The sequence below is a fragment of the Trypanosoma cruzi genome, genomic scaffold (assembly GCF_000209065.1).
Source record: "Trypanosoma cruzi strain CL Brener 1047053516553 genomic scaffold, whole genome shotgun sequence".
NCBI classification, from domain to species: Eukaryota; Euglenozoa; class Kinetoplastea; order Trypanosomatida; family Trypanosomatidae; genus Trypanosoma; species Trypanosoma cruzi.
Genome location: NW_001849457.1, coordinates 76,747 through 102,338, shown reverse-complemented (window position 1 = coordinate 102,338; position 25,592 = coordinate 76,747). Strand labels below are relative to the sequence as shown.

General features: G+C 48.7%; 12 protein-coding genes and 1 pseudogene across 12 annotated transcripts, besides 36 other annotated features; all 13 read left to right on the top strand.

Moving 5' to 3' along the window:
- Positions 1 to 1,935: part of a sequence feature (heterozygous, Esmeraldo-like haplotype) that runs on past the window's edge.
- Positions 10 to 546, top strand: Tc00.1047053509965.390 (amastin, putative; the record flags this gene model as incomplete). Its single annotated transcript, XM_815160.1, has 1 exon — positions 10 to 546. One exon carries the CDS (start codon positions 10 to 12, stop codon positions 544 to 546), a length of 537 nt encoding a protein of 178 aa, XP_820253.1.
- Positions 1,026 to 1,054: a microsatellite.
- Positions 1,081 to 1,122: a microsatellite.
- Positions 1,482 to 1,502: a microsatellite.
- Positions 1,694 to 1,716: a microsatellite.
- Positions 1,936 to 2,552: a sequence feature (areas merged during assembly that could not be assigned to a particular haplotype. This can correspond to areas where the two haplotypes were merged or to regions with more than two copies in the genome that were merged during assembly.).
- Positions 1,956 to 2,008: a sequence feature (A-rich).
- Tc00.1047053509965.380 (dTDP-glucose 4,6-dehydratase, putative) lies at positions 2,110 to 3,087 on the top strand (the record flags this gene model as incomplete). The annotated part of the gene is made up of 1 exon (XM_815159.1): positions 2,110 to 3,087. One exon carries the CDS (start codon positions 2,110 to 2,112, stop codon positions 3,085 to 3,087), a length of 978 nt encoding a protein of 325 aa, XP_820252.1.
- Positions 2,553 to 19,316: a sequence feature (heterozygous, Esmeraldo-like haplotype).
- Positions 3,232 to 3,304: a sequence feature (T-rich).
- Positions 3,389 to 3,410: a microsatellite.
- Positions 3,471 to 3,535: a sequence feature (A-rich).
- Positions 3,574 to 3,612: a microsatellite.
- Positions 3,627 to 4,667, top strand: Tc00.1047053509965.370 (adenosine kinase, putative; the record flags this gene model as incomplete). Its single annotated transcript, XM_815158.1, has 1 exon — positions 3,627 to 4,667. One exon carries the CDS (start codon positions 3,627 to 3,629, stop codon positions 4,665 to 4,667), a length of 1,041 nt encoding a protein of 346 aa, XP_820251.1.
- Positions 4,693 to 4,733: a sequence feature (A-rich).
- Positions 4,852 to 4,926: a sequence feature (GA-rich).
- Positions 5,269 to 5,338: a sequence feature (A-rich).
- Positions 5,914 to 7,107, top strand: Tc00.1047053509965.360 (hypothetical protein, conserved; the record flags this gene model as incomplete). Its single annotated transcript, XM_815157.1, has 1 exon — positions 5,914 to 7,107. The coding sequence occupies one exon, from the start codon at positions 5,914 to 5,916 to the stop codon at positions 7,105 to 7,107; it is 1,194 nt and encodes a 397-aa protein (XP_820250.1).
- Positions 7,265 to 7,304: a sequence feature (A-rich).
- Tc00.1047053509965.350 (ubiquitin-protein ligase, putative) lies at positions 7,559 to 10,795 on the top strand (the record flags this gene model as incomplete). The annotated part of the gene is made up of 1 exon (XM_815156.1): positions 7,559 to 10,795. The coding sequence occupies one exon, from the start codon at positions 7,559 to 7,561 to the stop codon at positions 10,793 to 10,795; it is 3,237 nt and encodes a 1,078-aa protein (XP_820249.1).
- Positions 10,921 to 10,962: a microsatellite.
- Positions 11,067 to 11,087: a microsatellite.
- Positions 11,260 to 11,286: a microsatellite.
- On the top strand, positions 11,435 to 13,579 carry Tc00.1047053509965.340 (hypothetical protein, conserved; the record flags this gene model as incomplete). Its single annotated transcript, XM_815155.1, has 1 exon — positions 11,435 to 13,579. The coding sequence occupies one exon, from the start codon at positions 11,435 to 11,437 to the stop codon at positions 13,577 to 13,579; it is 2,145 nt and encodes a 714-aa protein (XP_820248.1).
- Positions 13,664 to 13,727: a microsatellite.
- Tc00.1047053509965.330 (hypothetical protein, conserved) lies at positions 13,738 to 15,456 on the top strand (the record flags this gene model as incomplete). Its single annotated transcript, XM_815154.1, has 1 exon — positions 13,738 to 15,456. One exon carries the CDS (start codon positions 13,738 to 13,740, stop codon positions 15,454 to 15,456), a length of 1,719 nt encoding a protein of 572 aa, XP_820247.1.
- On the top strand, positions 15,925 to 17,976 carry Tc00.1047053509965.319 (hypothetical protein, conserved; the record flags this gene model as incomplete). The annotated part of the gene is made up of 1 exon (XM_815165.1): positions 15,925 to 17,976. One exon carries the CDS (start codon positions 15,925 to 15,927, stop codon positions 17,974 to 17,976), a length of 2,052 nt encoding a protein of 683 aa, XP_820258.1.
- Positions 18,085 to 18,157: a sequence feature (A-rich).
- Positions 18,513 to 19,721, top strand: Tc00.1047053509965.310 (annotated as a pseudogene).
- Positions 19,317 to 19,450: a sequence feature (areas merged during assembly that could not be assigned to a particular haplotype. This can correspond to areas where the two haplotypes were merged or to regions with more than two copies in the genome that were merged during assembly.).
- Positions 19,451 to 20,456: a sequence feature (heterozygous, Esmeraldo-like haplotype).
- Positions 19,873 to 19,937: a microsatellite.
- Tc00.1047053509965.300 (hypothetical protein, conserved) lies at positions 19,980 to 20,456 on the top strand (the record flags this gene model as incomplete). Its single annotated transcript, XM_815153.1, has 1 exon — positions 19,980 to 20,456. The coding sequence occupies one exon, from the start codon at positions 19,980 to 19,982 to the stop codon at positions 20,454 to 20,456; it is 477 nt and encodes a 158-aa protein (XP_820246.1).
- Positions 20,457 to 20,666: a sequence feature (areas merged during assembly that could not be assigned to a particular haplotype. This can correspond to areas where the two haplotypes were merged or to regions with more than two copies in the genome that were merged during assembly.).
- Positions 20,667 to 20,776: a sequence feature (heterozygous, non-Esmeraldo-like haplotype).
- Positions 20,777 to 21,548: a sequence feature (areas merged during assembly that could not be assigned to a particular haplotype. This can correspond to areas where the two haplotypes were merged or to regions with more than two copies in the genome that were merged during assembly.).
- Positions 20,819 to 20,855: a microsatellite.
- Positions 20,901 to 21,578, top strand: Tc00.1047053509965.290 (p22 protein precursor, putative; the record flags this gene model as incomplete). Its single annotated transcript, XM_815152.1, has 1 exon — positions 20,901 to 21,578. One exon carries the CDS (start codon positions 20,901 to 20,903, stop codon positions 21,576 to 21,578), a length of 678 nt encoding a protein of 225 aa, XP_820245.1.
- Positions 21,549 to 25,592: part of a sequence feature (heterozygous, Esmeraldo-like haplotype) that runs on past the window's edge.
- Positions 21,875 to 21,932: a sequence feature (T-rich).
- Positions 21,992 to 22,063: a microsatellite.
- Positions 22,083 to 22,116: a microsatellite.
- Positions 22,316 to 22,343: a microsatellite.
- Positions 22,387 to 22,430: a sequence feature (AT_rich).
- Positions 22,492 to 22,530: a sequence feature (AT_rich).
- On the top strand, positions 22,571 to 23,887 carry Tc00.1047053509965.280 (hypothetical protein, conserved; the record flags this gene model as incomplete). The annotated part of the gene is made up of 1 exon (XM_815151.1): positions 22,571 to 23,887. One exon carries the CDS (start codon positions 22,571 to 22,573, stop codon positions 23,885 to 23,887), a length of 1,317 nt encoding a protein of 438 aa, XP_820244.1.
- Positions 23,991 to 24,054: a sequence feature (A-rich).
- On the top strand, positions 24,349 to 25,494 carry Tc00.1047053509965.270 (hypothetical protein, conserved; the record flags this gene model as incomplete). The annotated part of the gene is made up of 1 exon (XM_815150.1): positions 24,349 to 25,494. The coding sequence occupies one exon, from the start codon at positions 24,349 to 24,351 to the stop codon at positions 25,492 to 25,494; it is 1,146 nt and encodes a 381-aa protein (XP_820243.1).

Here is a 25,592-nt window from a genome sequence, read left to right as displayed (position 1 = left end):
GTTTGAAGGATGTCGAAGAAGAAGAATTTTTTTGTACGGGAGTACGGCAAGCACAAAGGGGCGACGGGGCTGCTTCTTGCCTGCATGGTGAGTTTCATTTTCTTTGTTATCGGCACCCCGATCGCTATGCTTCAGCCGAAGTTGTCATCCGGAACGTGCTACACTCTTTGGGGCACGCGGCCCTGCAACAGCCCCAACTACAACTGGCGTGTGAATTGGGACACGTGCAAGGCCAGACGTCTGCGGTTCCAGTTTGGCGAGGCGTTCAGCATTTGCGCATTGTACTTTGCTGTAGTTGCCGGTATTGGCAGCTGGTATGTCCTCAGTGGGTCCAACAAGAAGTGGCTGACCGTGCTTGCTTCCGCGATTAGTACCGTCTCGGGTTTGGTGACGTGGTCTATGGTTGCTTCCATTCACAACGTTAAGTTGTGTGGCAGTGACACTTACACAAGTGCGAACACAAAATACGGCCCCGGCTTTGCCCTCTTTGTGACGGGCTTTGTTGTGCAGTTCTGTGGTCTTCTGGGCCTCATTGTGCTCGAGTAGGGGGAGAAACAAATAAGCAAATAGATAGATAGAGAGAAAGAGCCACGGGAATATTTATGAACGGAGAATGTGGTACGTAAGGTACTTGTAATGTATTAGTACGAATTTGTTTTCTCCAAGTGAGGCGGATGCAGACTGAGTTCTTTTTTATATTATTTTATTTGTTTTGTTTTGTTCTCTTCCTCTTCTCTCTCTCTCAGTCACTCACATAAACAAAAAAAATGTGAGGATTGAGCGGCAGCGGGGAAAGCGTCCCTCATATTTTGGCGCATGTCTACTTTGGCCACTTTTTTTGGTCATAAAATTGTTTGTGGCTTTGTCTCTTTGGTCTCTTACGCCTTTTACTTTTATGTCTAATGGAGGGAGGGGGAAATACGACTGTCTTCTCCCTACCATACGCGTACAGAGTTTTATTTTGTCCGACGTATTTTTAAGCACCACAATTTTTAATGGCAATGGCCTCTAAAATTGTTTTTTGGTACTCATTTATTTATTTATTTATTTATTTTTATTTTTGTGCAACTTCTTTTTCAGAAGCAAACAAACAAACAAAAAACCAAAAAAACCAACAAACAACAACCACAATGTGGAGTGGTGACAACAAATTAATAGTTTAATACCGGGTGGCCGGAAGAATGGGAATGTGTGTGTTTGCATGCCTCTGGTGACGTGTGTATTATACATATATGTATAATACATATATATTATGGATGTGCGTGCATGTATGCTCTGCTCCTACCATTATGACGACATGCCAATTCCATGTGTCATTGCAGATGCGTACATGCATGCACGTAAATGTATAAATATATCTGCTGGTGGTGGGGGGCATGCAGACATATATGTATAATTCATTCCTTATTTGTTTTGTGTTTTTATTGGCTTCTTCCCTTTATTTTATTGGTAAAAAAACTTTGTTGACTGCGGGAATAACCAAAAAAAAAAAAAAAAAAAAAGGGTGGGAGAGAGAAAGAAAGAGGAAATGGGGGCAAAGGGGGGGGGGTGAAAAAGAGATGATGATGATGATGGCCATGGCGGAATCACAGCTTAAAGCCAGAAGGAGAAGGAATCAATAAGAAGAGAGAGAGGAATAATAATACTGTCAGTGAGATGTGTGGTTTTTTATTTTGTACCTTTTTTTTTCTTCTGTGTGTGTGTGTGTGTGTGTGTTGGGAGAAAACGAAAGGAAGAAGGGGGATGTTTCATATTTCTTAGGCAACGAGGAGGGCAATGGGCCGGTGGGAAATAATGCACGGCGAAGAGGGAGCGAGTGGAGGGGGGACATTTTCACACCGGAGGGGAGGAACCGCCACGACTGCATGGCGTGTGGAGACGGTCTGAATGCGTGTGTGATTGCGCGTGCAATCGAAAGAATTCTCTTTTTGGTTCTTTTATTTTTATTGACGCGATTTTTATTTTCTTTTGTTTTTCTTTTGTTTTTTTTTTCCTCCTTTTTTCTTTTATTGCGCCGCACGAATACGCCTGCGTATTTGGATCCATTTTTTTCTCTGTGTGCATGTATGTGTAGTCTTGCATTGGGTGTTTTGTCCAACGCTCTTTAAGATGCCTGGCGAGAATTTCGGCGAAGTGGTGCTGATCACAGGGGGCTCTGGATTTATCGGCAGCCATGTTGTGGACCGTGCAATGCGTGAGGGATACACCGTTGTTGCTGTGGATAATCATTACACTGGCAGGGAGCAGAACATTGCCCATCACATCGACAAGGAGAATTTTCACTTTGTGAAGCATGACGTGCGCCATCCCTACCCTGAGGAGGTTTTGAGGCATAAGTATAACTACATCTTCCACCTTGCCAGCCCCGCGTCTCCCGTGCACTATCAGGCCGATCCAATTGGTACAACGCTGACATGCGTAAACGGGACGTACCACTCATTGCTTCTTGCCCAGCGGGATGACTGTCCGGTGCTCATTGCGTCCACCTCGGAGGTGTACGGTGACCCAATCCAGCATCCACAGACGGAGGAATATTGGGGTAATGTGAACTGCACTGGAGTGAGAAGCTGCTATGATGAGGGTAAACGGTGTGCCGAATCACTATGCTTTGATTTTCACAGGAAGCATGGAGTCAAAATTCGTGTGGCTCGCATTTTTAATACGTATGGTCCTCGCATGTGCTTTAACGATGGCCGCATTATTAGCAACTTTCTTATTCAGTCCCTCAGGGGTGAAGATATTACTGTGTACGGGACAGGCACGCAAACCCGCTCGTTTCAATATTGCGATGACCTTGTAGAGGGATTTTTCCGCCTTATTCGACACCCAACGGAGATAGGGCCTGTGAATTTGGGAAATCCGGACGAGTACACGGTGTTGGATATGGCGAAGAAGGTACGGGACTTTGTGCCCGGAACAAAGTCAAACATTTGTTTTCTCTCCCCCTGCGAGGATGACCCGAAGCAGCGATGCCCGGACATCAGCAAAGCGAGGCGGGTGCTTGGATGGACCCCCGTCGTTCCGCTGTCGGAGGGGCTGAGACGCACGGCCGAAGATTTTGCGGCGCGTGTGAGTCGTGGGGAGTGAAAAAGTTATCGTTGAGCGGGGCGGACAGGAGGGATATTACAGGGGGAGTCCTGTGTGACCCATGTGACCAAAATGACAGCGCGGCTGGGGGCTGTTGCCGGGAGGAGGAAAGAGGGTCTAATAAAACGCTGGTGTTAAGCGAGGGAAAAGTAAACTAAACCAAAAACGAGAAGAATGAAGAGAGAAAAAAAAAAAAAAAAAGAAAAGTAAATGAAAGCGAATCCCAAGAGGATAAAATTACATTTTTGAATGGAATTGGTGTGTATGTGTGTGTGTGTGCCTCTCTCTCTCTCTGTCTATCTTTTTTTTTTTTTTTTTTTTTTGCGGATGACTTCTACTGGAGCGCTGGTTATTTTAGGCGAAATTTTTGGAACAAAATGGAATTATTATTATTATTTTTTTCTTTTTCCCTGTTGTCTGCCCTTTTTTTTTGTTCTTTTTTTCTGTTCGTCGCAGAAATCCACGTAACAACTTATTTAAAATCCTAAAAAAACAAAAAACAAAAAACAAAAAAAAACAACAAAACCCAGGAACTAAACATGTCTCACCCGGCAAAGCTCTACGTGCAGTGTAATCCGTTGCTTGACGTCTCGGCAGGCGTATCGGACGAATTCATGGCAAGGTACAAGGTGGAACACGGCACCGCCACGCTTTTGGCAGAGGAGCAAGCTGGCATCTTCGAAGACCTTGAAAACTTGCCGGAAGTCAAGCACGTACCCGGCGGCTCTGGGCTGAATACCTGCCGAGTGGCACAGTGGATGCTGCAGGCTCCGAAAGGGTCTTTTGTTACGTATGTAGGCTGCATTGCGGACGACCGCTACGGCGGGATTCTGAAGAATTCTGCAGAGAAGGATGGCGTCAAAATGGTGGTTGAGTACACAACAAGGGAGCCAACGGGAAGCTGTGCGGTTTGCATTACAGGAAAAGAACGTTCACTTGTGGCAAACCTTGCCGCCGCAAACTGCCTTTCTGCCCAACACATTTATTCTCCAGATGTGGAGAAATGCCTTATGGAGGCCAAGTTGTTTTACCTGACCGGTTTTACCCTCACGATTGATGTAGCCTATGTTCTACATGTGGCTAAAAAGGCGCGCGAAGTGGGTGGGACATTTATGATGAACCTTTCCGCACCTTTTCTCATTGAGTTCTTCTGGGAGCAGTTCAGCCAGGTGTTGCCTTATGTGGACATCATCTTTGGCAACGAGTTGGAGGCGAGGACGTTGTCCAAGGCGAAGGGGTGGGATGAGGAGGACATGAAGGAGGTTGCGAAGCGGGCGTTAAAGGAGCTCCCGTACTCCGGCACGAAAGGTCGTCTTGTGGTCTTTACAAAGGGACCGGAGCCAACTATCTGCGTCACGAAGGATGAAATCACTGTCGTGCCCGTGGACCCGCTGGATCCCGAGAAAATGATTGACTTCAACGGTGCCGGAGACGCTTTCGTGGGCGGATTCTTGTCTGGCTATGCTCTTGGGAAGGATCTGACACGTTGCTGCATTCTTGGCCACTACGCGGCAGGGGTAGTGATTCAGCACGATGGCTGCACGTATCCCGAGAAGCCAATTCTTTCCCCCTGGGACTAAGAATGAAAATGAGAGGCGGCATAAGTTTTTTTTTTCCTTTTTCAGTCTGTTTTTTTTTTTTTTTTTGGCCAGAGCGGACCTGCAGGCACACGCAGAGGGTACTTTGCGTGGGGGAATGGGAAAAAAAATAAATAACATGAAAGGGTCTGTGGGAAGAAAAAGGGCCCTGTGGTGGCTTTGTTTATCTTTTTTTTCTTCTTATTTTTCTTCTGCTATGCGTTTTGCTTCTTTTCTTTTTTTTCCCCGTCCCTTTTCTTCTGTGGCCGGGGCGAGGTGACACATGACGTTTTGCCTCAGAAAGGGAGAGGGGGAAGAGAGCGCGTCTTCACAGGGGGAAAAATGCCCATTTGTTTTATAATTAACGATTTCTTTCCCTTCGGTTATTGTTAGATGGAAGGGGGGAAAAGAAGGAACGAAAGTGAATGGAGGACGTGTCGAAAGAAACGCTAAGAAGAATAGCTTCTAATGGAAAACAAAATAAAGGAGACTGTTAGAAGGCCGTGGCGATTTTTAACGTCTGCACATGAAGTGTGTGTGTGTGTGTGAATCTGTGGGTTGATTCATATCTGTTCCATATAATCAAAGGAGGGAAGGCACTTCATTTCTTTTTTTTCTTTTTTTTTTGCATGCGTCTTTGTCTCTTTTTTTTCTTTTTTTTTTTTTTTTTTTTTCCTTCTTCTCCGTTTGCTACTCATCACGCGGGTTCAGAAGCAAGGAAGGGGTGAAGAGAAATTACACGCGTTGTGCTTTATTGGCATTGCGTTTGTTTTCTTTGGGCACAACGGGCAACACAGGGCGGCACAAAGGAGAAAGGATCCGTGCAATACTTTGTGGCCGCTTTTCCCGGCCCTCTTGGGGAGGTACTGTTGAAGTAATACGTTCAGCAGAAATAGTGCCCGCAGTTTTCTGTGTGACATAGTTTTTTTTTTTTTTTCTGAGCTGCATTCTTGTTTTTTTTGCTTTTTTTTTATTACTTACGTGTGCGTCTGGGTGGTATCGGTGTTTCCTTGACGGCGCGGCATGGATGACTTGTGGGATGTCGGCGGGGAGAGATGGGCGTCTCCAACTGTCCTGCGCTCTCCGCGGCGGTCGAAATATAGCAGCATCCGCGCCCGTGTCTCACCGGCTGTCTCCGCGTCGAGTTCCCCCTCGAGGGTAACGTCGATGGCATTCCGGCGGACCCCTGAAGCCCGGCGTGATCCGAAGGCGGAGCAGCCATTGGATGCAAGTTGCTTCCAGCTGAAGGATGCGGTCACGTCCTTGTTGGATTTCTGTGACAACACCCTGCCTGTCTGGGGCAAGCGCGTGTCGGGGCTTGATGGCCATGCACGTGACTTGTCTCACGCGGACGTTGGCTTCTTGGAGCGGGCATCCAGAAGACTGGCGATTTATCTTGATCGAATTCGGGAAACAATGGAACTGCTGCAGCCGTACACACAGGGACCAGTGGCCGTATCAAGGTGGGGGAGATACGCACAGAGGGCTATTTGCCTCGCTGACAAATGCGCAAAAGGCGGCGGATGCCATTGGGTTCCATGTTGCACGATTACTCTCCTTGTACGCCACTGCCCCCCCTCTCTCCCCTGCATCGGCGCAATGGGTCATCCCTGCTCGACATTCCAAAGTGAGGTCGGCAGGAGTTACGCCGCGTAGGGTCAGTGATGACGGCACTTCCCGTGGGTTTTCGTCCACGGTGAGGCCTTTATTGCACGATTCATCTTCTGTGAGCCAAAGGAGCAACGCCACTCCGTCCGAGCCTCCAACTTTCCTCTCCCCATCAAATCCATGCACTCCGCCCCGAGAGCACATGTCCCCGCAGTCAGTTGCCATGATATTGGATGGCAAATCTGGTCATTCGGCTTATCAACGGAGCCAGTTAAAAAAAAGGCAACAGCAGCCGCAACGACGACAACAACAGACGTATCAACAGGGGCACGATTTCACTCCTTCTACTCTTCAACCCCTTTCACGGGGCCAGATCCCATCGGAACCCTCCTCAGAGGGTTTGAACAGTGTGTCATCATCGCACTCAAGATTTTCAAGCAGCAGTGAGCCCGTTTTTGAGGTTGGAAGGACTCATATGCGACTGCCAGAGCGGCGCAGGAACACGCATTCCAATGTAGGGCATGACGGGTCAACCACTCGAGATTATTTCCCCAAAGGCGGGCACAACCACGCTAATTTTGGAGATTGCATTGAAGGAGGTTCTTTTGATTGTTTCAATAAACATCAGAACTTTAAAGAGTCTCTCACGCCAGAGCAGCGTCGCCTTCTTTTAGAGCGAATTGATCGTATTGAAAGGCTACCCGGTGCGCCGAGTAAGTTGGAGGCTGAAGAAGCAAAGGGCATATTCGCGATGCTCTATGGCCCGCGGCTTGGACGGCGACAATATTTGGATTGGGTGGAGGAAAGGGAAATGCGGGCTTTGCGACGTCGTTGAGAAGATACAGTGAGGGAGGGGAGTTATTGAGTACATGACACCGCAACATCGTCGTTTGAAGAGGGTTTTCCGAGAGTGCAGACCTTTCAGAACGAAGCGCGTGAGAATTGAATTCCCTTTAGAGGGGGAAGTGGATCTATTTTTGGCTGACGGACTGTTTTTTTGTATTTATCTCCTTGTTTTTTTTTTTTTTTTTTACGGATGTTCCCACCGGAAAAATGTGAAGGAATGGGGAAGAAGAAGGAAAAATGACGGCGTTCCGAATACGTCGACTTTGTCCCTTTTAATTATTTATATCTTTTTTGCGTGCCTTTCTGTCTCCCTTTTTATTTTTATTTGAAGACACTTTTGTCTCTGCCCCATCTTTTTTTTTTTTTTTTCTGTTTCTGCCTGTTTTCCCTCCCTCCCCCTCCTCACATTCCGGAGGTTGCCAGCTACTGGCGCGGAAGAAATGAATGGTAACTTTGTTTTTAATGGCAGGAGTCGCCCGACGCATCTCTCTTTGTCTCGCGACCACCAGCCTTCGAAGGATGCGATTCTCGCCGAGACTCGGAAAAAGCGTGAGCGGCGCGAGATCAATCGCGTGCAGCAGCAAGCGGCTTTGCGCATACAGCGGAAAGCACGCCTGTGGCTGAGCCGAATGGCACTTGCTGATCTTGCGTTTAATTTGTTTCAATCCATCCGGGATGAATCGCAGAAAACACCGGGAAGGCGTTTGGAGCGCTCCTGTTGGGACTTTGAGTTTTTCTGTCGAGGTAAACGCCGTGGAGTTGATCATAATTCTCGCCGGATGATGTGCACACAGGTGGTTTTGCAGCAACTGAGGCGCAGCATCCGTGCGGGTAGTGTGAGGGAGGAGTTGTTTGGGTGTCAACATGGGCTTGACTTACTGGCCCGCCTGATATTCGAGGAGTACGCCAGGCCACCCGTTAACGCGGAAGAGAAGGAAACACTGTGGAAGGAGGAACACTTATTTCTGTTCGATGCGCTTCTTGAAACCAACAATTCATTGAATGAAAAGGTAAAACTGTGGATACGGGCTCTACAGCTTGTTATTCAGCACGGTACATCCGGAAACGCGTCTGTTGTGTCGAGGATACAAGGCTTGTATGCGTCACTCTCCGCAAGTGATGTTGCGGTGGCTATGGAGGCCCCGGAGGGTAGAGAGATGTTGCTGGAGGCCCTCACGTCTTCGGCCCAAAATGGGCCATATATTTCCCCCACCTCGTGTGCACTGGATGTACTCTTAGCTTCCCAACATGAAGAGGAGTGTGCCGTGAATCAAGAGGCGAATCGGGTATTGTTAGAGGCCATTGTAGATGTCACGGCAAGCAAGCTGCCGGAAATAATCCGCTTTAAGACGACAGCAGCTCTCGGCAAATTGGTGCGTCTGACACCTTTTTTTCTTGGAGCAGAGGGTTCTCGAGACGGGGAATTAAGAAGGAAATGGCTGAAGTGTCTTGTGGAATTGACAATTCATGCAAGCAGGGACGACGAGCTTCTGAAGACAACAATTGTAGATCTCATGCATCCACACATTGAGGGTCCCGCACATTCGAGTAGGTATGAGCACTTGCCGACGTATTTGTTTACCGCAGACTGTGGATTGCGTCTATTAAAGGAGAATGCTTCCGCCGTTGCGGCGCTTATTGAATCTAGTACCGAGGGAGAGGCGTCATCCCCATCGCGATCTAACGCCTTTTTTGATTTTAATCTTTTATGCAGCACGTTTGTGTGGCCCCTTTACAACTTTTCACTAAAGTCTCCGGAGCAGCGTATTGAGGTGACTACGATTTTTTCCAAGTTGGTGAATTCATCGGAGCTTTTGCGGAGTTTATGGAAGATATATCAAGACTGTCATAGCAGCGCCCCTAGAGACCCAAGTGGGATGAAGAAGGAGTCACTTTTGACTCGAGTAAAGGCAGGGGAGGTGGCTCATCTTCCTTTTACGGGCGAACCGCCGGCGGAGCTTCTTGGCACGGTGACAGGCACAACGTCGGCACGCTCTTTGTTCTGGGACATGTACCCTGCGGTGTCGGTGTTGTTTTTCACTTTGCTGAGCTACTTTGTGGATGCCACGGATTTTATGGAGGAGCTTGAGAACGGGGTAGTGATGGATTGTAACGACGCCGTATTGCTTTTACTGTCGTTGAAGGGGATTGTGCATCGGTCATACATGCATGGCATTTTCCCCCATTGTAACGGTGAGGCTGTGGCACAGACGGCCCTCAGGTTATTGACCAAACTACATGTTATAGATGAGGTACAGTCGTTTGTTCCACATCCCTCGGTCTGGATAGCTATTACCGATCCGATGATTCTTGGCACGTTTGAATCCATTACCAGAGAGACGTGGTTAGACGTTGACGCGGCTTTAGAATTTTCCAAGCTTAACTACTTGGAGGGGAATGAGGGCGATGCTGTGCAGGTAAACAGCGCCTCGATCTGTCACCCACATTGGATGGGGAGCACGACTTGGTCCCATCAAGAGCGGATTGTTCGGCTGCTTCAAAATGCTCCTTTTACTATCCCTTTTAATGTCCGTGCCTCCGTGTTTTCCGCCCTTATCCTTAGCTGCGAGCAAAACATGCTTTTTTACTCCCAGCAGCCCTTTTTGGTGCATCGTGGCCACGTCTTTATCGACGCATTCGACCGGTTCGCCAACGTGCCAGACAGCCCTGACATGTTTAGCGTGCGGTTTAGAGACACGAACAATCTTGTGGAGGAGGGCTACGGTGAGGGCGTGTACCGCGAATTCCTTGTGAATTTATGTACCGAGGGATTTGCTGCCGAGTACGGCATGTTTCGTCAGACCGAAGACGGCGACGTGTACCCCAACCCGTTTAGTTATGAAGTGACTGGGGACCCGCAGCACCTGCGGCGCATCACGTTTCTCGGCGCCATGGTGGGTCGGTCACTGCGAGACGGGGTTGTGCAGGACATTCCTTTTGCACCCCACTTCCGGAACGCAATTCTTGGCCGCAGCAATTCCATCAACAACTTAAAGAGCTTTGACCGGCAGCTGTACCGCCAAATTATGTCTCTGCGCTCACTGAGCGAGGAGGAAATTGAAAATCTATCACTGACATTTACGTACACGGTGGATATATTGGACGAGGTGCGGGAGGTGGAGCTGCTGCGTGGCGGGAGAGACATTCCGGTCACACGCCGCAACTGCTTGAACTATATTCACCTCCTTGCAGGCTTTAAGCTGAACCACGAGTCTGCCCGCCAGACCAGGGCATTTCTGGAGGGCCTGGGAATGATTGTAAATCTCAGTTGGCTGAAATTATTTGATGGAAAGGAAATTATGAAACTTTTTGGCGGGGATGCTGAGAGCGCCATTGATGTCTCGGATTGGAGAAAGCACACGCAGTACCACCGTGCGGACGACGAGGAGAGTGTGCCTGTGCATGTCTTCTGGCGGGTGGTGGAGGCCATGTCTTTGGAGGAGCGGAAAAGACTACTGAAGTTCACCACATCCATGAATCGGCCCCCACTGCTTGGGTTTCAGTTTCTCAATCCCCCGTTCAAAGTGCACGTTGAGTGGGACGCATCGGAGGAGCGGCTACCGTCTGCGTCAACGTGTTTTTCCACACTGAAGCTTCCGCCATACAAGGACTTTAAGACCGCATTTAGTAAAATTACGGCAGCGATTGAGGGAACGGAAGACTTTGGTCTCACATAATTCGTTTTGAACAGAGATGTTGTGGTGCGTATTTACGCCCATGCATAAATATATATATATTTACAGCGAACGGAGGTGAGATGTACAATTTGACGGGTACTTTACCCTTTTATTCCCTTTCCATCACTAGTACCACCACTAGCACTACGACTACTACTAATACCACTGATGAAACGTACAAATTTCTTTTTTTTGTTTTATAGTTTTTGGTGTTTTTGTTCTTCTTTCTTCCGTGAGTGAGAAGAAAATACTCACCTCCTCCCCCCCAGAGAAAAAAAAAAAAAAAAAAAAAGAGATTTTTGAGTGCTTGCTCCCCAAACATTTCTATTGTCACAACCCCTTTTGGTCCACCCCCATATTCACCGCTGGTGCGTGTGTGTGTTTGCTTCTCCCCCGCACACCTTCTTCTATTGTTTTTGCCATATGTGCGTATCTATCGATCTATATATTTTACGTGTCTCCGCTTTTTTTTCTCCTTTTTTTTTTTTTTTATTGCTTGTCTTCTTCAGGTATTTTGGACTCCACCGCGCCTTGTACTCTCCCCCCTTTCTTGTTCTCCACCTCTGGGGAAAACTGGAGCTGGAAGTCTTTTCTGGCGCATTAACCACGTGAATTGCACCCAGGTGCCATCTGTAGAGGATGCTTCACGCTTCACGGCTTGCTTGGGGCCCCTTCGTCCTCAACACCCGCGTGATTCCTGACTGGTGGCAGTCGTTCCAGAGGGAGGATCAGCACCGGGTGGCTCGTGCTCGCGCCACGCAGCTCCGCACACCTCGTGACGAGAGCAGACAGAACGACGTCACTCCCATCACGTTGCGCGAGGCGGAGGAACTAGTCAAGACATATACACGAAACCACAACGCAGAGGATCTCAGTTGGATTGTGCAGTACATTCGAGAGACGATGGGGGAGCCGCTGAATCTCCTCTATTATCACTCCCTTTTTCGTGTTTTTAATTACACTCGGGATAAGGAGAATATTGAGCAACTTCTTCATGTCATTACAGAAAGTGGGGAGGCGGACATGGGTACATACGCCCTTGTGGTAGACGCACTGCACTGCTTAAGCCCTGTAGATACACTCGCACGGATTATGCGCATGATCGCCGTCACCCAAACGTCATTTGGAACTCTGCTATCTGAAAGCGGTTGCCCGTTGTTAACGTCATTGCTTCACCATTTGGCGAACACCGGCAAGTATCCGTCTACTGCGAGCTTGCTTGTGGTGTTTTGGATACGGGCATTGGGAGCCCAGCTCTGTGATTGGGACTATGTACATGTCTTATCAGCGTTGCTTTCGCATCCAGACGACTTTCCTCAAATAAGAAGCACTTTGGGTGCTTTTAGCGATTTTTCTCGAGGCACTGTAAGCCCCGAGGCCCTTTTTAGGCGACTAGAGGACCGTGGGGAGCTGTCGCCGCCCTCAAGTCCACTCAACACAATTGTTGCTGCGATGCGAGTATCACTTTCACAGGCAGGCGTGAATCTTGAGGAACCCGTGCAGAATTGCGTCATCAACACGAGAACCGCCGGTTTGCCATCCATGGTGGAACATATTGTGAATGATATGACCTCACTTGCCACCAGCGGAAATTTTAACGGTGATCTTTTGAGCTGCTACCATGTGCTTGCGTTGCTCTATAGTACCCTTAGAAATGATACCGCAGCTGTGGAAACACTGCGATATGTCGCGCGCGAGATAAGACGCCGGGAGCGCTCTGTCGAATATGAAGGCGGAAATGCTGCTTTGGCGCCAATTGGTGAATATGTGCACCACCACTACCTGATGGACATTGGCAGTGTTCTCAACCGTGTCAGCATGAGAACACTGCAGCGGGCACGGGTGGATTACGCCCATTTGGCCCAGAATGCGAGTTCTGACGTCTCGGAGAATGATGTTGTGGCGGCTGAGAGCTACGCGATTCTCTTTGTACGTAGCAACGAGGAGGCGGAGGAGGCGCTTCGACAGGCATCGCAGAGTGTTGACTTGTCAAGTCAGCGTACACGACTTTCCACGAAGCTGTTATTTCGAAGATTTGTCGAGCTTTGTGCCCGGCACCCAAAGCGGAACTGTAAGCTCACGCCCGTCGGTCTGGAGGAGCGGCGGAAGTGGGGCAGGTATCTTGACGCGCGAGATACCTCACTTGCCCTCTTTGGTTCCGCAAAGCAGGCGCGTGATTCCATGAAACACTTGTTCTACAATGACAACAAGCTGCCGGAGCTGCGCAGCCACGCAATGATTGAGCGGGACATGAATGACACAGCGGCGTTGTTTAAGTGGAGGCGGGCCCCAACCATTGCATCGCTACGGGTACGTTCCTCCCTCCCTCATGTACGTTGTCCAGCGGATCCTGTGCCCCGTCATCTGTGGGATCCGGATGTATACAACCCCTATCCACAACTCATGCTGCAGATGAGCCCCATGGATGATGAGCGCGTTACGGAGGACATCTTTCAGGAGTTATGGCATGTTCTCATGAATCCATCGGTGGTTGGAACAGATCAGTGGTACTTGCGTGACACGGAAATGTATCTGCTGCTTTTGCGGTGTCTCATTCATCGGCTTGATTGGGAGGCGGCGGTTCACCTGACACTCAAGACAATGGAAAACCTAACATACACCTACATGATGGATCACGAGGTAACGTTAATGTTTAAAGAAATTGGTGACCCCGCTGGTTGCCTAGCGTTTAAGGTGGCAACCAAACTCTTTGATGGACGTATTATCAAGGACGGCCAAAGTAAGCGGGAAAAGTTTCACCAGGAACAGTTTGGCGAGGTTTGAGGGAAAGTGAAAGAAAGCTGTTTTGGTGTGGGTGGCAAGGCAACTGGCCTGGTTGTTGTTTAGATAGACACAAACTCAAATTCATTACTTCTTTTTTTAGTTATCTACTTTTTTTTTTCTTATTCCATTTATTTATTTTACTTTATTTTTCACAAGCAATGGCTACAACTGATCCGCAGCCACAGCAAGAGCCAAAATGCACTGAGGTGAGCCCCTCTTTGACGGCAGTGACGGTCTTTAGGGATCGAGCACAACTCACTTACGTCGCCAGCGCCTCGCTTCCTGTTGGGGCGCACGTTATTTCCATGAAGGGAGAAAAGGGTTGGGAGAGTGTCTTGCAGAACACACTTCAGGTTCATGTGGAGGGGGCAGAGAATCAGCAGGTGGTGATGCGAGGGGTCCGCTTCAGGACTCACGTCACCAAGGAGGATGTGCGGGAGCGGGTCCGGGAGCTTGAGAAGGCACGGGACAAGGTTCGGGAGCTAATTGACCAAATTGCCGACAAGAAGGCGGCGAACGACGCCGTTGAAGCTGCACTGAAAAAGATGGAGGAAAAGCTCCTTATCATGGGGGAGTGCGGTGTGGGGCCAGAAGTACGTGCAAGCATGGGTCCAATGGTCGGGTTTCTTTCAAAACCGGAATCCTGGTCAGAACTGGTCCGTTTTATTACTCGCCGCAAGCTGGCACTGGGAGAGCTCCGCTTGAAGCTTTCACGGCAGCAGGATGAGCATGAGGAGGAAGAGAATGAGATAATAAAGAAGCTGGACGAGCTCACCGGAGGTAGGCATAAAGAACGGCAGGAAACATCGGTGGAGGTCATGATTTCTGTTTATGCACCGCATGTGAATTTAAAGCTTGCTGTGAGTTTTGTCGCCATGGGCGTCTCGTGGACACCGTTGTATGACATCCGTGTGGACCCAGAGCGGTCCGTAATGGACGTGACGTACCACGCTCAGGTGTGTCAGGGCACCGCAATGGACTGGAACAAGGTACTGATGAAGCTCAGCACAGCTACTCCCCACTTCAGTGCAGCTCCGCCAGAGCTCAAGGAGTGGAATATCAGCTTGGATCCACCAAAGTTCCCTGTGGGGTTCTCACGTTTTTTGTTACGTTCACTTCCTTCCAATAACCGAAGAGGGAGGGGTAATGAGGAGGCATTTTCAAGACCGCAAGCCGCCCTAGTGGAGCAAGCAGTTGTTTCGTCTTCCTCCACATCCAGCACATTTCAAATTGTCGGCCTGGCCACTGTGCGGAGTGACAACAAGCCGGTGAAGGTCACCATCGCCACGCACACATTTCCCGTGAAGCTGGTGTATCATGCGGTGCCGAAACTTAGTCCGTGGACGTACCTCATTGTTAAGGCAAAGAATACAAGTCCATACGTATTCCTCTCCGGAAAAGCAAATGTTTTTGCTAATAACACCTTTGTAAGCAACTCACAGTTGGAGCTTGTTCCAGTTGGTGCAGAATTGACGATGTCAATTGGTACAGATGATGCTGTGAAAGTAACACGGAAACAAGTGAAGCGGACTAAGTCTACTCTACATGCCATGCTGCGCAACCGAAAAAAAGTCATTGAATATGTGTACGAATTTACCGTGAAGAGTTCATTGACGGCAGAGGCAACCTTGGTGGTGAAGGACCAGTGCCCCGTCTCCTCGCACAAGGACATTACGGTGAGACTCATTGAACCAAGCAAGAATATGCTAACTGAGTGTACGAAAGTGGATGGCAATGACTGCAGTGTGGATAACGGAGGCATCGTGGAATGGCGATTGCAACTGCCATCTGGGGTATTCACGCGTGACTTTCGTTTTGCCTTCCAGGTGGAGCACAATGAGAATATGGATGTCAGTGGCCTCGACGTAGAAGACTGACCAGACGCTAAGAGGAGACAGAAAGGGGGGAAAAAAAAGAAGTGGAGACGTAAATGAAATGGGGAGGGTTAGGGGGGGAAACGATTGGATATTTTCAGAGAAAAAAGTGCATTTTTATTTTTATTTTTTCTGTGTGAGGGTGGGTGGCCACCGACAAGGCCGGATTTTTTAAAAATTTTATTGTTGATTTGTGTTTTATTTATTTATTTTTGTTGTGGTTGGAACTACAACAGCTTGAAGGAATTACGGCTCTGTTGGGTTTGTTTGTTGGCCCCTTGCAAAAATACCGTGTAGTTTGGCATTTTTTCTTTCTATTTTCCACGAATTGTTTGTACGCATTCCACACGCGGGCACACGGAAGAACAACAACAAAACAAAGGCGGGAGCACTTTTGAAAGCAGTTTGGAGGACGGCGAATTGGCAGCGTGGGCAGGAAACGAAGACGGGCGCGAAGTTCTGACGGCAAGAATGGAGGAGCTGCAATGCAGCCTCCTTGGGTTTTCGTCCACGTCTTTTCCCCTCGCTGCTTGTGCGACACGGCGGAGTTGTGGAGGTACTGGCGGAACGCAGACATCCGCTGTTTTGTCGCAGCTGCATCTATCGGAGCGTGCGTTGGTTGAAGACGCTTTACCGCTTGGGGCAATGTGCCGCGCCTTGCGCAGTGTGGCAACGGACATTGCAGTGGGCCGTACCGAAGGACTGTATCTCTCGGCCATTGGAGCTGCCATCACAGGGATACTGGAGCACTATGAGAAGGCAGTCCAGAATGCAACCACAGCAACTGCTGTTGCTGGACTTCGCCCTGTGTACTTCCCTGCCTTCACACTCCTGACGGAGATGATAGATCAGCAGAAGAGTACAGATGCTATTCTCTCTACCATCCGATCTTTTGTGTTGAATCGGGAGATTCCACAGGAGTTTAGGGTGTGTCTTGGAGAATCTGTGTGGATGGGTCTTCTTTACACGATTGCACACTACATTGCCCATGGTGTCGTATTGCATGGTCGGAAGGACTTCTTTATATCTGTACGGTCTAAGGGAGGAAAGGAGGATCACACATTGCACACTGATCTTCTCCCGCATGGAGTTTCAGTGGAGCTTGGCATGCTGATTCTATCCGTTGGCAAAGAGCGACGTGTGGTGCTTAGTGAATCCGAGAGTCACGGCAGGGAATACCTTGAACAACTAGCGTTAGGGGCACATGACGAGACGGCAAATACCGTTTTCAAGGCAATCTACAACTCATCGCTTTGTGCTGGTGGCTTTTTGGCGGCTGACGAGTTGGAGACACGTATTGAGGCAGCTCGGGCTCTGTGGTCAAAGACACTTTGGCTGAAAGTAGGTGAACAGGCAGTCTTGCATGAAAATCTTGTTGCTTTGCGTGCGGTATTTTTGTGTCACCGGGGGGATCTCTGGCATGCCTTTGTGGAGTCTGCTTTCCCAGGTCTTGTCGACAGTGCGGTGCACAAGACCATCTTGAAGGAAGCCGCTATTGGACGGGTGGTGGCGGATGCCTTTGTGCATGCATTGAGTGTATCTGGCTTGGGTGACGCACCTATTTATGAGAGATTTAGTATGTTTATTGTCCTTCCACTGGAAATTGGTGATAGCAAATTACGTTCGATTGAGGAGACTGCGCGGACTATTCTTGGATACATGCGAGGTCTTGGGCTTCACTACGTCATGCCTCGGGGACTTCACTTGGTGTTGTCGACAAAGGCATTGGAATACTATCAAAGGATTTTTTCTTTTCACATTGCCAGCCGGTTTTCACTGCATGCGCTGCACAACGTTAGACATGTTTTTTCAGGAGCTTTTGTGACGAATAAGCAACCATCAGCCGAGCTCCGTCGCACCTTTTCGTTGATGCAACTGCTGTTGTTCCTTCACACCACATTAGGCTACCACATGCAGGTGGATGTAATTCTACTGCAAACCGCAGAGCTTGAAAAGGCAATGGAGAAATGCAGAAGTGTACAGGACGCAAAAAAGTGCCTTGATCGTTACGTTTGGCACGTTGCAGAGGGATCTTTCATAACGGAGGGTTCAGGTCCTCTTCTATTGGCTTGTGAGTCTCTCTTCCAGTGCTCCATCGCTCTCTACGTCCTTTGCACGCGCTACCGCTTGACATCGTGGGCGGTGGACGGAGTGCAGATTCCCCTCGAGGTCTCTGCAGCGCTGGCCGCGTTGGAGACACGAGTGCACCAAGATGTCGTGGCGGCCTTCACTGGCCATCTTTCGGGCTCCGCAACACGTGCGACGGAGCGGGCCTTGTGGACTAGGCTTGATTTTAATCGTTTTCTCTCCGCTGGTGTGCGTTTTAATAATAGAAAGACGGAGTTTCCACAGCCCACTGCAGCGAAGACGAGAGCGGTTTCAGGGGTGCGAGCAGCATCAGCAGCAGCCCAAGCAACGATTAGGGGAGGAGTGGCTTCGGCACACGATGCGCCTGCGAGCCGCAGACGTATGGATCTGCTGCCACGCGCCGCCCCCTCCACGTCGAATTCTACACGTGGGTGACGTGTGTGTGTGTTTTCTACCGTTTTTGCTCCGCCTTGCTGCAATGGTTGGGTGATGATGGCGGCGAATTGTCGGGAGAATTTTGTTGCGTGTAGAGGGAAAACCACATTTTTTTTTTTTTTTGCATTTTATTCATTTATTTTTTTTTGGCTGTTGTTTCGTTTCCCTCCTTTTTTCTTTTCCGTTGCTCGCCAAACCACCTCGTCTCTTCAGCGCCGCACCTGTTCTCGGTGGCGGGAAAGTAAGGGGGGCGCAGGGGGCCGAGGCTCCTTACTCTTTATTGCAATCTGCACCATTCTTTTGGATGGGCTGCGGGGGCGGTTGGATGCAGGCAACGTGAGTTACTCCGTCAATTCATCCCCATTCAACCCAACAGGATGTGTGCGATTTAGAACCCGAACTGGATGTTGCCAGGTTACACAGGGGGAGAACAGGAGGGTGTCATTTCTATATATATTCCTTCCCCCGAAGGAAATCATTTTACTCGCGAGATTGCGGAGTACGTGGGAGAAAAGCCGGCGGAACTTATACTCGTAATGCAGCACTTCCTTCTTGGTCTACCCAAGCCTTTGCGTCGAATGGATTCCGGATCGTTGACCTGAGGTTTCAGGGCAGGGTTACACTCTGCGGTTTCTTCTTGTGGGGTACTTGGACACTTTGTGGCGGGCAAAATTGTGCGCATCCTATGAGGATGGCTTTTCTCTAATGAAGCCTACGGGACGACGGCAGGGGACGCATTGGCGGATAATAGTGCCAATGTCACAGTAGAAGAGGCGGTGGGAGCTGATTTTGATGCACGATTTCAAGGTGGGCGGAGTCACTGTTTTGTGGGGCCAAGTACTCCCTGTAGAGGAAATGGCGCTGAAAGTACAATGTATGCCACAGGCGACAGACATCATTGCTGTGCAAACATTCACTGGGTTTGTGGGCGGATACAATTTTTTTCAGAGCCATGGAGAGGGGAAATGTGGTGTGACTGTGCCTGGCGCTCTTCTTTTTGGGCACAGGACGAATGGTTTTGCAGTGGGCTGGGATGCTGTCAAGGAAGGTTATCTGGCGAATGCTGCACACGTTAGATATTCATCTTCTTGGGATGTCCTTGAGCGACCCACCGCCACTAACGATGGGGAAGAGGAGATGGTAACAGACCGGACATAAAACCGATCCGCAGAATGGCTGCAGATAAAAATATGGTGACGGATGTCTTTTGGCGTGCATCCCAGGCCTATCCACCCTTCTCAATGGGCATGCATAAGGCATCGCACCTTTTGGGACAAAAGGGGGCAAAGCATTTTGTTGCTTATGTCTTTGCGCACATTATGGTGGTGTTGCCCCCGCGCAACCGCATCCCACCGCTGTTTTCCCGGTTGCCACTGCTGGCATGGGAAATATGTCACGCTTGGGGAGACATCTGACAAGAGCAAAAGACTTGGCTTCTCTTGTTGAGGTATCGTGGTAGGAGCATCACGGGTCTTCAGTGGGACCACACGGGAAAAATGCGGTGAGGATAATCTCGTTTGAGAAGTTCTTTCTGCAAATATTTGGGCACTTGGGGCGCGCCACAGATGCAACGTGGAGCAGCGAAGCGGAGGATGCATGGCTTACGGCCTTTACGAGCATCGATGAACGGGTTGCATCTGCACTGTCCATTGAGGAGCGTTGCGCCGGATTATGTTTTTACGGAGCGAAGTGACAGTAAAAAAAATAAAATTGTGAGTGACGGTGTGGGTTGTGAAGATGAGTGAGTGGAGGATGGAGGAAACAGCAATGGCGAAGCAGAGAGTGAATGAATGTGGTGCAAAAAGTGACATGTTGGCGGATGATTTAAGGATGCGTGTGGGGAAACGCCCACCAACAATAAAGGCAAGACTTCAAAAAATATTACTGCTCGATGTGTTATTATTATTATTATTATTATTATTATTATTATCGTTACTGTTATTGTTATTGTTATTATTATTTTTTTTCCACCCGGTACACATCACACACAGAGACTCATATAAATGGAGTCTTCCACAGGTGCTAATGAGGGCGCTGGTGAGGAAGAGCGAAATGTGCGCCGGCGACTCTCTAGTCCCACACGTGAAGTCGAAGAAAAAAAGAAGCAAAAGGAGCATTCTGTGGAGCCGTCGTCAACGCGGGAACCTGTGCCTTCTTCTTCCCCCTTTGAAAAGAAGGCAGTGAGTGGTCTTTTCTATATCGTCACGGAGGAAGGTGCATGGCGTAAGACGGTGTGCCATGCGAACTCGTCGCAATTTGCCGAGGCGGAACGGTGCTGGGAGGAACATCGCACCACAGGAAAAATGCATCACGAGCCCCCGTGGCGAGTTTGCTCCGTGGCTGAGGACAACCGCGAGCATCCGTACTACGTGCGGTGGCTAGACACCATGGAACTTCCCCCGCTGGAGGAATTACTAAACAAGAAGAGTGGCAGCGACGGTGCCACTGAGAAATGCGGCGGCGATGGCGTGGGGAAATGACCGCGTGTGGAGAGGGAGAGCCCACAAAGTAGAAACCCACACACCCACAAAAAAAAAAAAAAAACAAGAGAAAAAATGAGAGGCATTTGCTTCTGCGGTCTGGCGTTTAATCCGTTTGTGAAACGACGAAGAGGAGAGTGGACTGAAGGGGATGTGTACATTTGTTCTTTTGATTTTCGCAGCAAAACAGATGAAATCCGAGGGTTGGACCTTGCACTTATTTAAAAGCTGCCACTTCTTTTTTCCTTCAGCCACTGTTTGGGCCTTAAAGGCGCACGCGCAGAGACGAGATTTCATCTCTCACTTCACAGACATGATATTTTCTACCATTCCACTACATCTTCTCCCTCTCCTTGTTGCCGAAAAAAAAAAAAAAAAAAAAAAAAAAAGGAAAAAAAAGGAGGAGCAAAAACTTAAAAGAACGAATAATAAAACAAGGTTCAGATGCGGCGTGTCCTTTTTTCAGCTGCTATTTCTTTTGTCCCAAAGGCACCACTTTTCCACCGCTGTGTTCCCTCGGTGGCAACAGCGGTATCCATGGGTCCCCTTGTGGCAATGGAGCAGCGACGCCTCGCATCACACGCTGCGCTTTCCAGTGCTCTCCGTCACGAGCTGGAAGAGGAACAGCAGCGCTCCGAAAAGCCTGCAAAGCCCGAACTTCCAGCAGGCTGGACGTTGGAGCGAAAGCCCGGCCAGATGCTCTTTACAATGCGTAAAAAGCATGAGGACGAGGAGATTGTCATCCGTTGCCTTGGTGAGGAATCGGGCGATGATGATGTCGTTTCACTCGATTTCGATGCATATATTACGTGCAATAACAAGGCGTTGGTGTGCCGAATGAGTTTTGAGAGTGAGGAGGTCATCATGGGGCAGGTCTCCTTCCTGGATGACGCAAAGCTGGCATTAGATGACTCGGTGGAGGGGAACCAGAAGCGCCAGTGGCTGTACAAGGGCCCCAAATTGGACGAACTGGACGAACGCCTCGTTGACTCCCTGACGAGTTACCTCAAGGACCGGGGTGTGAACGAGGATTTGTGCAGGTTCATGGAGGAGTACTTCTTCTGGGCGGAGCAGGCAGAGTACGAGGAGTGGCTCAGTGCAATCAACCGCTTTGTGTCGTAAGTTGTTCCCCACGATGTTTTTCTCCCCGTTTCTTTACGGCCTTTTCCCCTTCCGCTACCCTTTTTATTTTTCCTCTTGCGCTTACGATTCACTCCTTATTAACGTCGATGGCTGCACGTTAGGCTCACCAGGGTGGGGGGCTGCCGTCCGTCCCACAGACGCATGAGTGGGTGGGGAGAGGACGGAGGAAGAGAAGGCGGCGAAGGAAAAGGAAAAAAGAAAAAATTCACGGGGTATTTTTCGCTGATGGAAACTCACAGTCGAAGGTAAACACACAAACACAAACACACGACAATAAAAAAAAAAAAAAAGAAAGAAAAACAACAGCAGAAACAAATTAAAAAAAAAAAAAAATTAAAAGGAGGAGGATTTTCTATTTACACTCCTATTTTATTATTACTATTATTAACATTATACATAAATATATGCATGCATACATACCTAATTGACGGCAATATGCACACACATATATGTATACATCCATATTTCTTTCTGGTAATTAGCAAAAAAAAAAAAAACGAAAAGAAAAAAAAAAGAATTTTTTTTTTTTTTTTTTGTATGCGGTTAGGAGGGTGAATTGGCACGGCAGTGAGATTTATTTAATAAATGCTTTTTTGTTTCTGCGTGTAATGCCACTGGTACCATATTGGATGCGTATGATTCCCCTGCCTGTGAGTGCGTGTGTGTGTGTCTGTGTGTCGGTACCTGTGGTGCATCTATTTGAAAAAGGGAAGAAGAATAAATACATAAATAAATAAATATATATTTATGTAGGGGAAGGGGCTGTGTTTGTTTTTGTTTTGGTGAGATTTATTTTTTTTATTTATTACCAAAACATTTTTTATTTTTTTTGTTGTTGTTGTTGTCTTTTTTTCCCTTTACGAGGCGAAATCAGGATTACGAAAACTGCGTGTATTTATATATATAAATTTATATAAATATTTGTATAATACTTACGTACATCAGATTATAATCATTATTTATTTCAAGGGATGCTCCACCAAGCTGAGGAGTACGTGGGGGCAGTTCCTCTTATTATTTTCCTTAGTGACACGGACTGCACGGTTCAGGAGAAGCCAGCACCACTGACGTATGTGCTCCCACGAAGTTCTGTGCTAATGGCTGTGCGAAGCGAAGTACAAAACTTCTTTTCCTCCTACACCGTTGTGAAGGCCGACGCATTACCGCTTGTGTGGCTGACGTGGAGGGGTGAGCCGGTGCCATGGCACTACCCCATAGGAGCAATCAAAGACAGCATCAACGCACTGTTGATTGCGGAACGAGGCAATACGGCTTCGAGGGCATACCACACAGAATCATCGCCGCTTTCCCCGGCTGAGTTGTACCCCACAGTGTTTGGCTCTCCACTTATGTTGGAGGTGCGCATTACATGCGTGACCGCGGAAAGGCCGTTGGCGGTGCCCTTTGCTGGACAGGAGGAGGCTCTTTCTCGTCGCTCAACAGACCAGGCAATGGGCGAATTCTTGAAGCAGGTGATAAAAGGAACCTTTTCCGCCATGTACGGCAGCATTAAGGCACTTATGGATGTTCGTAGCGAAGTTATTAATGACTTGCTGAACTTCGCCACGTGCATATCCGTCGGAGATCCATTCGTGCAGGCTTTGAGAGCCTACAATGAACGCATCGTGGGGTTGCGACGACTGGCAGGGAAGCCAAAAAACGTGGCTGTCATGATCAACAATCCATTTGGTAAGAATTCCATGCACTTTGCGCTGTTTCGCGTTCCTCTTAGGGTTTCTGGAGTGGGCGATGACAAATTTACTCACGATAAGTTCGAGAAGGCACGACCAGGCGTGGAAAGCAACAATAGTAACTGCAGCAACGACCACGAACCCAGCAATCCTTCGGACAAATTAAGCGGTGAAATGAAGCCCAAGGAGCACCCACTGGAAACCCCCTTTGGAATGGTGGTTTGGCGGGCTCTCCTTGAGCCGTATTTAAAATGGCGAAACCTCAATGGAGAAGACGGCGCCAATTCGACTTGTGCCGAACCCTTTTTTCGTGCTCTCTCTCCTTTTTACAATGGCTTGGATACTAATGCGTCCGTGAACGCTGCGCTCTCTTCTCCTGCAGCCGATGCACTTGCTAATGACTTTATTGCAGCGGGCGATGCAAATACGGAGTCGATTGGGATTCGAGTGACAATTCCCGCAACGCCTCCCCAAGAACGACGCCTCTGCCTTATCGTTCAGGGACTGCAGCCGCCGCTGTGCACTCCGGTGGGATATCTTCTTGACCGTTTTGCTTCTGCGGATGGTCGCTTGTACGTGACGTTGGCGGCTCTTTGATGGTGTGTAGCCCTTTACTGCTGCTGTTTTTGAATCATCCGTGCGTTTTATCCAAGGAAAGGAGGATCGGGGGAAAAAGAGACAAGAAATATTTCTTTGCCTGTTTTTTTTTTTTTTTTTTTGCATTCTTTCTTTCTCTTTCTCTCTCTCCTTCTTTTTTTTTTTTTGTTGTTGTTGTTTTCGCTCCTCTCTTTGGTGTCTGGTATTTGTTGCTCTTGGTGTGTGTATGTGTGTGTTCTTCTTGCGAATGTGTCTTTGATGACATATCCAAAGCGAGGGAGAGAAAAAAAAAAAAAAAAAGGAAAGAGAGAGAGCGGGTGGATGCGGATTTGTCCTGCCTTTAGTTTTCTTCTTGCTTCATTTTATTTCCTTGTCCTTTTTACTCACTCGCTCACTTGATAGAGTGTACATGCGTTTGTATGAGGTACAGTGGTGACGCCGGCGGGACTATTTGATTGAGTATGAAAGAAGCGAAAATGGAAGTGCGCAGCAGCAAAGGGTTTCTTCAGTTCTTGCGGAGTACCGAGGACCCGATGATTGTGGACGCGAATTTGCTGCTGTTGCTTCAGGACCTCAGCTCCCCAACAGAGGACGCCATCTCTCTCTCGTCAGCGGGCCTCTTTCACCTGCTGCAAGTTCTTGTGGAGCGCACAAATGACGACTGGCTGGAGGTGAGAAAAAAAATTGCGTTTGTGTTTTCTGACTTGATATCAAAGGGGCACGGCGATGTGTTGGCCGACGCCCTCATTTACGGCAGGCTGGAGAAAACAACTAGTGGCGAGGCTCGAGCCAGCCACATTGACCTTAGGGATAGTTGCGAGGAAAACTCAGACCCTGCAGCAGCACTAAGACAACTGAAGTACTTCATTGGTAAGCTGGCGTTTGCCCACGGCACAGTGGAGCGTTGTGTTCCTGCGGCCGACGTCTTCCGTACGTTTATGCGCGTTCCCAGTTTTTTGGAGATAATCCTCTCGCCCGCGGAGTTGTCAAGTGACACGACGGAAGAAAGGACATCGCCGCATCCTCAACCAAAGCAATATGGGTTTCATGAATCATGTATTGGAATCCTCTGCCGTAGTGTTGCGTCATACACAACCGTCCTCTGCACCGAGACGTGGCGGTCCTTGACGACTGCCCTATACACAAATAAGGGCCTCTCGGCGTCGTTGCTGTTGTATTATTTCAATGAGTTTGTGGCAATGCTGGTGGGATGCCTGTTGGGCAGAAACTTTGTCGCCAAACTACACGCATTGGAGTTGCTTGCCTCTGTTGTTGAGGATCCTGTCTTTCTTAGAGCCAGACGAAAGTTTGCAGAGTCCCCAGCGCTGCTTTGCGCCTTGCTCCCCCTGACAAACAGCTCTTCAGCACACATTCGATTTCTTACGTTTGAAACGCTTAAGGTGTTCATTGCGAAGGGAAACAAGCCTGCGCCTATCCGGCACATTCTTTGCATCAACCGTGACATGCTTGCCCGTTACGTGGAGGATTACTCCACAAAAGAAATTGCAATCAACAAGCGTCTGGAGGTTGAAAAGCAGAAACTGCTGCAGAGTCTCACCTCACTTGAACCGTTGACTCACGAAGAGGAGTTGCTGCTTGGCATTTAGTCGATGATGCCGCGTGTGTCTTCTGGAGAGAAAGAGAGAGTGAGAGCAATTGTGTTTTTACTCGTGTTTGTTTTTTTCGGGGGCCTCGGGTTTTTTTG